This window comes from Mesocricetus auratus, unplaced genomic scaffold, assembly GCF_017639785.1.
Source record: "Mesocricetus auratus isolate SY011 unplaced genomic scaffold, BCM_Maur_2.0 Super-Scaffold_4256, whole genome shotgun sequence".
In the NCBI taxonomy this organism is placed as follows: Eukaryota; Metazoa; Chordata; class Mammalia; order Rodentia; family Cricetidae; genus Mesocricetus; species Mesocricetus auratus.
The window spans coordinates 55,127,226-55,137,610 of record NW_024429182.1 but is presented as its reverse complement, the minus strand read 5'-3'; the positions used below and the strand labels follow the sequence as shown (position 1 = coordinate 55,137,610).

At 49.4% G+C, this 10,385-nt stretch overlaps 1 protein-coding gene across 4 annotated transcripts; it reads left to right on the top strand.

Annotated features, from left to right (window-relative positions):
• The first annotated feature begins 796 nt into the window (after positions 1–796).
• On the top strand, positions 797–8,787 carry Lto1 (LTO1 maturation factor of ABCE1). 4 transcript variants are annotated; one of them, XR_005878889.1, is made up of 6 exons: positions 807–987; positions 2,248–2,353; positions 3,579–3,649; positions 5,495–5,612; positions 5,888–6,130; positions 7,430–8,787. XR_005878889.1 is itself a non-coding variant. In XM_040750612.1 (5 exons), exons 1-5 carry the CDS (start codon positions 938–940, stop codon positions 5,954–5,956), a joined length of 411 nt encoding a protein of 136 aa, XP_040606546.1. In that variant the 5' UTR covers positions 797–937; the 3' UTR covers positions 5,957–8,787. The 4 variants fall into 4 exon arrangements, 3 of the variants coding, with proteins under 3 accessions (XP_040606546.1, XP_005064168.1, XP_021082945.1); XM_040750612.1 differs by having other exon boundaries at positions 797–987; positions 5,498–5,612; positions 5,888–8,787; XM_005064111.4 differs by having other exon boundaries at positions 800–987; positions 5,888–8,787.
• The last annotated feature ends 1,598 nt before the right edge of the window (positions 8,788–10,385 follow it).

The window sequence follows — 10,385 nt, the reverse complement described above, 5'->3', positions numbered from 1 at the left end:
TCTGATGCAAATGAAGAGAGAACTAACTTCAATTCCTGTTTTTTGGAGAGTGGGTATCTATGGATGGGAGCGCTTGGACATAGTGGCTCCTCCTGCTGGCAAGCCCTTCGGTACCACCTGATACTTGACTGTGTATAAAATACTTCAGTTTTGCTTTAAATACTGGCAGCAAGAGCTAGCTTTCGGGGTTGGGGATTTAGCTCAGTGGTAGAGCGCTTGCCTAGCAAGCGCAAGGCCCTGGGTTCGGTCCTCAGCTCTGGAAAAAAAAAAAGACAAAATAACAAAAAGACCAAAAAAAAACAAGGTAACTAGCACACACAACCTTTTTCATTTTCAAAGCCCCCCAAGGAATTTTCCTGGCTGGGGGCAGTACTTATTATCTGCCCTTTAGGATGTCGCAGTATCAAATCGGTTCCAGCTCGCAGAAAAGGCTCCTGTGTGTACAGATGCAGTGATTGACAGCCGGATGACAGCTGAGGATGCTGAATGCCCCACCTCCGTCCGGGCTGCTTGCAGCTGGGGCCCTTTCTTCACTTCCTGGGAATGCCCCTGTGCTAGATCTTTGGCAATTTTTCTCATTTCCTTATGACCTACGTTTGTGAATTCGGTCCCATCTGTTTGGGTTTTGAAAACAAAAGCAGAGTTCGCCTGGGCCGGGACAATCCTTGCGCGGCCAAACCCGCCCCACCCACAGAGGAGAGGGAGGAGCGGGACTTTGTTTGGACCAGCCCCCACACACGGCAGCATCTACCCATGCGCGGTAAGGATTTTTTTTTTTTGGCTTCTTTCGCTTGCCGTTCTTACCCGCCGTGCTCCGCGTGGCGTTCACGGAAGTGGCTTCCTCCGGCTGACAATCTGGGCGTTTGTGGCCGCACCTCGCCGACTACTACCCAGAGTGGCAGGAGTGAGAGGCCCTGGGGAGAGCCGGACTTCCGCCATGGCCGTGGAACAGGACATGTTCGACACCGTCGTGATGGCGGATGAGAGGTAGACAGAGGCCCGGTTCCGCCCCGCCCCTTCAGCTGCTCGACAGAGCCCCGCTGTCCTCGGGGACACCCGCCTACTCCATCTGCGAGCTGCCACATCTTCTTGTTCTTTAATTGCCGCACATACGGCAGTATTCATGACCTACTGATGGATGTGTCGGGCAGGCCCCTTTGGATTGGGAAAGTTCCCGAGGGAAACGCCTGGGCGGGGCTGTGGCTCAGGGCATCTTGGCCTTTCCCGGCTGGCTGCTCACCTCTTCGGGATGGCTTGGGGAGTGGGATCCTGATATATGCGGAGGGACAAGCGCTCCCCAGGCCACCCACCTGCCAAGTGGGGAGCTGGTCACTCCTCACGTGGGCTTCCAGAGCATTCCTTCCACAGTGCAGCCTGCAAGTTACTGCCAGTTTTTGGGTTCATCCCTCAGAGACAATACCATCCTGTTCAGAGCATCGCAATGATGACACACTGTGATGATCATAGGGACATTTTCTGTTACCCTACAGAGATGTGGTGAAGAGTCCTGGGTCCTTGGAGTGTTTAGGATTAGATGACTTCAGTTGCGATGGCCTGTAGGCTCAGCTATCCTGTTTTGAAAAGTAGATTTCTAATGTGTTCCAGGCTTGCTTGAAGTTTTTGTTTATTTGTTTGTTTTTCGAGACAGGGTTTCTCTGTATTGTTTTGGAGCCTGTCCTGGAACTCACTTTGTAGACCATGCTGGCCTCGAACTCACAGAGATCTGCCTTCCTCTGCCTCCAGAGTGCTGGGATTAAAGGCGTACGCCACCAACGCCCGGCGAGTTTTTATCTTTACATTTCCTTGTGGATTCTTGTGCTTTGTGGAGTTTGGAAGGCGCTCATGTAGCCCACCCACAGTTACAGATGAAGGAACTTGGGTCTCTAGGGGTTGGGCTGTAGCTCAGTTGGTAGAGTACTCTCCATAGCATGAAGCCCATCAGCATCATGGTTTCACATGGAGGTGGTGACACACACCTGTAATCTCAGCATTCATGAAATGGAGGCAGAGTTGCTTGATGGAGGTCAGCCTGGGCTACATAGTGAGGTCCCGTCTCAAAAATGGGGCATGGGCACAGTAATGGGCCAGGGAGTGGAAGAGCTAGTCCTAGAACCTGTATTCTGTGACTTGAGTTTTAAGCTTTTCCTCCTATAGTCTGCTGTGTCCTGTAGGATCTGGGTAATAGAAGGTAGGAAGACTTTTCAAAGAACAATGTCTTACCTGATGAAGTGTGTTTCTTTATCACAGATTCCATGGGGAGGGATATCAGGAAGGCTATGAAGAAGGCAGTAACTTGGGAATTGTTGAAGGAAGGCGGTATGGTACATTACATGGAGCCAAAATTGGATCTGAGGTAAGTGGAAGGACCACTTAGAAGTCACTGGACAGATGAGTGTGGTGATCCATCCCGTGATCCCAGCACTCAGAAGCTCTAGGTCAGCCTGGGCTAGATGGTGAATAAAGTAGCTCAGTGGCAAAGCGTGCGCCCAGCATGCTTAAGGCTGTGGCTTTGAAACATTGCCTAGAGCAGGGTTCTCAACTTTCCTAATGCTGCGACCCTTTAATATAGTTCCTCATGTTGTGGTCACCCTCAACTGTACAATTATTTCATTGCTACTTCATAACTGTAATTTTGCTACTCTTATGAATTGCAATATAAATTTCTGATATGCAGGATATCTGACATGTGACCTCCAAAGGGTGGAGACCCAATGGCCTAGAGGAACACAACAAAGGCAGGGTCCTTTTCCTTTCAGTTGTTTCCTTTGCTGTTGATGCTAGAGCAGCTAACCTCTTGCTACTGCAAGGCCTTTGGCGGCGATTCATAGACCAGACAGAAAATTCTTAGCACAGAACCACCAGAAGTATGGGAGATCACAGCTCTGTCTCATGTCTTCAGCCAGCTTAGTCCTCACCCAAAGGGGTACAAAGTTTACATTGAAATTCCATAAGCCCCACAGTTTTTCTCCCCTTGCCTTTTTCCTTGCTTAGTCACCTCTTCCAGATCACTGACCCTGACTGGCAGAGGAGGTCATGACAATGTCAGATACCTGATGCCACAAAGCAGGTCCTACAGACTGATGGGTCTAAAACAATCATCTTTGGTTATGCCACACAGTATCCGAGGGTCAGCAAGGAAGGAGCCATGTGTCAGTAGCGCTTCAGTCTCATCTGAAGGCTTGGCTAGACCAGGGATCTCTCCCCAAGTTATTAGCCCATTAAGTGCTGTCCTCTGCTCAGGTGTCCTTATGACACCCCAGAGCAAGTAGCCAGTGGTAACAAGGCAGAAGTGACATTGCCTTTTCTACCCAACCTCAGGAAGTAGACACTCTTTCTTCCTCTGTGTCCTCAGAAGCTGAGTGCTGCCCTTTCTGTTCTGTTGCACATTCATGAACCCGGATGAGGGGCATTGGGCCAGCTCACAGCATGCATATAGAGGATGAGCATCACTGATGTCATCTAGGCCCAGTTCCCTGCCTGGGGCTGTCACCATTCAGTTTTCATTGCCTGAAACTCACAGGTTCCAGAATAGCTGAAGAAGTAATGTGCCTGACCCTGGGCTGTATTTCATTTTACAGATTGGGTGCTACCGTGGTTTTGCTCTTGCATGGAAATGTCTCCTACACAGTAGTGCTGTCGAGAAAGACAGGTGAGGCAGAGGCTCCCTTCCTCCTTTCCCTCCCACCCACCATCAGCATGCTACCAGTGCAAAGGCCAGGAGGAGCTCTGAGTGTTACTAGTGTGTGCACAGTTATCTGTGTCATTAGTACATACAGAAAATAGTAATGGCCAACTTTTCTGTTATTCAAAGAACAATAAATAAAATGTGTCAGACACCTCATAGGTACTCGATGAGCTCTGGGTGATGTCACACCTCAGGTAATGTCGGTCCTATTTTCCTATCCATTTCTTTTTTTTTTTTTTTTTTTTTTTTTTTAACGAGACAGGGTTTCTCTGTATTGTTTTGGAGGCTATCAGTCCAGCCCGGCCTCGAACTCACAGAGATCCGCCTGCCTCTGCCTCCCGAGTGCTGGGATTAAAGGCGTGCGCCACCACCGCCCGGCCCTATCCATTTCTTACTTGGGCTTCTGATAACAGACTGCAATAGTGTCAGTGGAATGAGACTTCAGAAATGCTGGCTCTGCCAGGTGTGGTGGTACACACCTTTAATCTCAGCAGAGACAGGCAGATCTCTGTGAGTTCAAGGATAGCCTGGTCTACAATAGAGAGTTCCAGGACAGCTAGGACCAGAAAAAAAAAAAAGTGCTGGCTTTGTTGTTCATGTTGTCTCATAGCTAACCAGAACACAGTATTTTCTTTTTTGGAGATAGTGGCTCCACACTGTGGCTCAGACTGGCCTTCAACTCATAGCCATTATTCTGCCTCAGCCTCTTATATGCTGGGCTCACAAACATGTACCACCACAGACATCCAGAATTCATCCTGAAGCATTCCTTTTTGGTACACACAGCCCCTAGTGATTGTCACCGGTCTTCGAGCTGTGGTGCCTTGCCATAGTCTGTTCTGCCTGCCTTGGCCCTATGCGCTGCCCCATCTGCCTTGTTCCAGAGGCTAGGAGGGAACCCTGAAATGAAAGGCATATTGTCCTTGTGTGCAGAGGCATAGGGTTAGGCTGTCATTGTGCAGTCTTCCTATACCTGCTTGCCTGACCTGGCCCAGGAGGGCCTGAAGGAGGGTATTAGCAAACCAGGCCAAGAGAATGCAGCTCCCTGACTGTGGGATTCACCCTTTTATTTGAGCAAGGTTTGTGACTAATTGTGGGGTTCTGGGGTTCCCTCTCTAATTGTCCATCGTAAGATTTATTGATTTTTTTTTTGTTTTTTTGAGATAAGGTTTCTCTGTGCAACAGCCCTGGCTTTCCTGGAACTCACTTTGTAGACCAGGCTGGCCTCGAACTCACAGAGCTCTGCCTGCCTCTGCCTCCCAAGTGCTGGGATTAAAGGCAGCTGCCATTACCCAGCATTTTTTTCTTCTTTTTTTAAAAATTGAGACAAGGTCTATTTAGTTCACGCTGTCCTAGAACTCATTATTTAAACCAGGCTGGCTTCAAACTCAAAGAGATCTTCCTGTCTGGCCTCCAGTGTACTAGGATTAAAGGCTTGGGTCATCATGCCCGGCTCTCTATTTGTTTCCTTAGTGTAAGCAGGTGGGAGGCAAGGGGTCTTAACTTCAGGACTTTAGACGTGACCGGGCAGGCTGATCCAGGAGGAGTTATGTTGACTGTTCACGCCACCACTGGGTGGCAGTCACTTCCGGGTCTGTCTGCTATCCTGTTGCAGTGGTCTTCCTTGCTCCAACCTGCAGTTACCCAGGTGGAGTAAGAGCCCTCTGGTAAGTGATTGCTCCGCAGCAGGTGGTGGCCAGCAGTTGCTTAGAGCAGAGAGGTGTGCTTATCTCGCCCACTGCTCTGAAGATGCAGTGGAATGGATCCTGTAGTTGCCCTGGGTGACAGTCTTTCCCCCATGCATCGCAGCAGGAAGATGAAGGTGGTGGAGGCACTGATTGCACTGCTGCAACACTTCCCCTATGATGACCCCACTTACGAGAGGCTCCATGAAGACCTGGACAGAATCAGAGGGAAATTCAGACAGGTTTGTGCTCCATAGCCTCTGCCTGGGATGTGCCCGAGTGTGTTACAGAGGCAGAGTGGGCGCAGGCCCTAGGGTTCACATGATGGCTATGTTGAGCAGTGTGCGCCCATATGTACACCCAGAGGAACTTATTCCCCTGCCCCTTGTAGGATGACTGAGGTGGGCTGGTGCTGGCATAGGAAAAGTAGGGCTAGCAGAGGTATGTCTTCAGCCTGAGCTGGAGTTCAGGGGGTGGAGACATCGTTGGTGAGACGCCATCTCTTGGGTGTTTTCAGCTATGCTCACTGCTCAATGTGCAACCAGATTTCAAGGTGACGGCAGGAGACTCCGGACTTGCGTTTTGAGGACTCAGAAGAGCAGATGACAGCGGGACTAAAGGCGAGCTTGAGTGGCACTCATTGTTCTGCGGGAGGACCAGTATGGCCTCTTCCCTGAGGTGGCTGGCTGAGGTGTGACTACCCTGCCTTCTGCACAGGGTCTTGGCAGTACTCTCAAGAAACTGCTTGCTGCTGGCCAGAGTGAGTGTCTTTGTCATTCAGTGGTCCTGAGTAGGTTACCCTGAGGGTAGCACTTAAGAGAGGCAGGCTGATGTGAAAGAGTTTAATCAGAAGCCATGGAAGCCACGCAGGTTCTTTGCTGTGTGCCGAGCCCCTGCTGGCTGCACTTGGGCGTCCTTTGTTTCACTCTATCCCTCTGGCAGCCCCAGAGGTGGATGTCATTCTGCTTTAGAGGTGAAATAGACCCACCTAGTCTAAGGGGCCTGGCAGCAGAGCTGCCTGCAACTCCAGATCCATGTTCTGTAGTGCCGTCATTGCCTACACCATTGGAACCCTGTCCTCTGCGGCAGAAGACCCAGGTTCCTGCAGTGTGTGCAGGGTCCAAGCTCCATTGGGCTTGGTTTGCCTCTGGATACCCAGCTGAGAAGACAAGGCCAGCCTGATCCTGAGGAAGCTGAGGCATGGCCTTCGTGCTGCCCCAGGTGTGGGATGAGCCCTACACATTTAGAAGTGGCAATGGGGGAACCTCTGGGAACCAAAGCAGGACCAGATGGTGGTTGCCACTGTGAAGGTGCAGGGCCTTGCCTGTGTGACACTACTTCTTTAACAGCGGCTTGCGTGTCTTCATGGTATTCACAGGCAGGTAGGTATAAGGTTAGCTGGCAAGAGTAGGCTCTGTGCTCCCGTGCATTTCACAGGTGTGGATACACATGACAGCATGTGTTGCTATGCCCTTCTTTGGGTGGCCCCATTGTACCCTGACTGTCCCTACTTCAGTTCCAGGGCATGATGTGAAGGGGTCACTGTGGGTGCGTGCCACTTGCAGTTTTGGGTTCTTTTTTTAATTTTAATTTTTTTCTAGAGGCAGAGTTTCACTATATAGCCCTTTAAGTTTGCCTTAAAGGGTGATGCTCTTACCTCAGCCTTTGGGAGCCCTGGAATCTCAGGCCTGTGGTCCTAGGACACTGTTTTTTAACATCTTTTCATAGCAACTTGGTAGATTAGTGACCTCTGTACAGCTGGAGCTCTTCCCTCATTCCATCAGCCCGGCTGAGCCAGAGGGAGGGGTGGTGCTGGTGTGTGGGGCTTGGGAGGCCATGCGTCTGGCTTCCTGAGTGGCAGTGGCCTCAGACTCCTGCACCATTCTCCCGGCTCCTCCTAGGAGCAGGTGCTCTTCAGGGTGCTTGTCTGGGTGCTGAGCTCAGAGAGCAGTGACTGCTGTTTTGATCATATTTTCCTTTTCTATTTGAAGAAGAGAATAAACAATGTATTTTAAAGCTATGGTATGTCCGGGGTCACTTGTACTGACAGCTGCTGCAGTCCTCCAGGGCCAAGATGCTGAGGTGGCAAGATCTTGGTTCAGAGATGTGGGCCTGCCATGCCTGTCACATTCTGCCTTGGATTTGATACCACAGGTAGTGTTCCTCTCTTGTCTCTGCTGCTTTTCCCTCTCATCTCTTTGTCTCTTCCCTCATTCTCCTCACCTTGTACATGTTAGGTGTTAGAGTTCCCATCCATTAGCAGAGCCACAGCCACCTGCCTGATACCTCCTGTGTCCCCAAGGTCCTCATCCAGTCCCCAGCATGCTGTGGTCACTCCACAAGGTCTTCTGGCTCAGATTATAGGCAGAGTGTGGTGGACCATTCTGCCATGTGAGCATGCCCCCTCTTCCCACCATTGAGATGGCTGTGTCTGCGGTAAGAGGTGATGTAAGTCAGGAGAAGGATGTTGTTAACTTCTAGATGCCATCCCAAGTAGATGTTACTTGGAACTGCCATAGACAACCGCAGGGAGCTGTGGTGAAGGTGCACCTGAGTGTGGCAGAGTGTGGCACCAGTGGAACCTGTGTTCTTAATGTCATTGCTGAGCTGGTAGCCAATCCCCTGCCTTGTCAGACCATATGCTGTGAACTGTAAGTGTCCCCACTGTTGGCACTATTTTCTGTCACCCATCCCACCCTGTTCTGGCTGGCTCTCTGGCAGAGTGACCTTCCTATGACTTTAGCTTTGATGTTATCCCTTATGAGTGTCACTGTGTCACATGCTGGAGGCTGGAGATCTGATGCAGAGGTATCTGGGCTGGCTCCTCCCAAGGCTCCCTGCTGAGCTTGTTGCCTGCATCTCCTGAACAGCTGAGTCCTGACTGAACATGGACTCTACCAGTGATTTCATTCTCTCTCAGTTGGCCGAGTGGTGATGGCACACGCCTTTAATCCCAGCACTCAGGAGGCAGAGACAGGTGGATCTCTGCGAGTTCCGAGGACAGCCTAGTCTACAGAGCAAGTTCCAGGACAGGCTCCAAAACTACAGAGAAACCCTGTCTTGAAAAACAAACAAAAAAAGTTTGCAGTCATTCTCCCTTAGTCATTTGCAGATTTATCTCCAGTAACAGGGCAGGGCCTGACAGGATCTGGAATCACCTGGGAGACATCAACCTCTGTGCATGGCTGTGAGGGTGTTTCCAGAAAGGCTTAGCTGAGGAGGGAAGGCCCACCCTGAGTGTGCTCTGCCCCATGAACTGGAGCTCTGGACTAAAGATAAAGGAGAAAGCAAGCTGGGCACCAGCATCCGTGTCTCTGTTTCCTGACATCTGCCTCAGGCTCCTATTGCCATGCCTCCCTACTGTGATAACTGTCACCCTGTAATCTGTGCACAGAATAAACCCTCTTCATCCTGTAACTTGCTTCTTTTGGGTATTTTGTCACAGCGACCGTGAGAAAAGTAACTAAACACAGGGCCTCAGGCCTGCAGGAACACTGTGACCCCCCCCCCCAACAGGCAACCTTTATGTGACTGTGGGACCTAGTTCAGTCTGAGGCTAAATACAGAATGAAGTTCTTCTATGCAAAGCTTAGTGTTATGATTTTTTTTAAATATAAAGATTATTGCTGAACAGTGGTGACATACCCCTTAAACCCCAGCACTTGGGAGGCAGAGACAGGCTGATTTCAGAGTTAGAAGTTAGCCTGGTCTACAAAGTGAGTTCTAGGACAACCAGGCTACACAGAGAAACCCTGTATAAATATATATAAAATCCAATATATATATATATAAATAAATGGGCAAAGGAAATTTATTTGCCCCCAAAGGGACAAAGGACAGTGAATAAGAGACAAAGACAGGAAATAGAAGATGAGGGACAAGGAACAAGGGAGAGGGGGAGGGGTATTTGCCCAGGAGGGCCAAAGGACTGTCTCTGGATAGAGAGGAGACAGATGTAGCCCATAGGTAAATGGCAGTTTATAAAGAAAAGAGGAAACCTTGTGTTAGGATGAGGTGTTTAGTGGGGCAGTGGTGCCGCATGCCTTTAGTCCCAGCACCCAGGAGGCAGAGGCAGATGTGTCTCTGCAAATTTGAGGCCAGCCTGGTCTACATAGTGATTTCCAGGTCAGTCAAAGCTACATAGTGAGATCCTGTCTAAAAGTAAAAGAAAGTACATGAAATGCTTAATGAATTGCATCTAGGAGTGTTTTCTAGAAACACCCACCTGGGTAGTGTCCCATGACTTCACTACAGCCTCAGTTCTGCACTCTGTACTTCACTCTGCCGTCTGTCACTGCCGATACACACCATTTGAAACACCCTGGATCCAGACTGTTGTCTTTGGCACTGCAGTGTTCATACTCACATAGAGACACGATGGCTTCCTTATAGCAAACTGGGGCTTTTAATGTGTTGTGCCTCAGCATGTATTAAATGACTCTAACTCTGGATTGGGTTCGAGTGCCTTGACTGTCCTGGAACTTGCTTTGTAGACCAGGCTGTCCTTGAATTTACAATGATGTGCCTACCTCTGCTTCTTGAGTGCTGGGATTAAAGGCTTACACCTGCGCTGCCCTGACTTTATTTTCATAAAAATTTGTTCAGTGAAATTTGTCTTGGGTTTAGGACAGAATCTCCACCAGTTTCTGAACTGGTCTTAAGCACACCTTTGTTTTCTTAAACTATGTGTTTATGTGTAGTGGCACTTTTAGCACTGACCATTATAAAATCAAAATGTGTGACCTGACCAACTCTAAAAAAATGTTGAATATTCAGCCAAGACTTCTTTCTTTTTTATTTTAATTTTACGTACATGCATGTTTTGCCTACATGTATGTTTATGTACCATGCATATGCCTGGTGCCCACAGACGTTAGAAGAAGGTGTCAGATCCCCTGGACTGGGGTTACAGAGCAGTCAGACCACTGAGCCATCCTTTCAGCCCCTAAAAAATTCTCTTGACTGGGTTCATTGAGATGGGAATATTCACTCTCAGTGTGGCGGGCACCATCCAA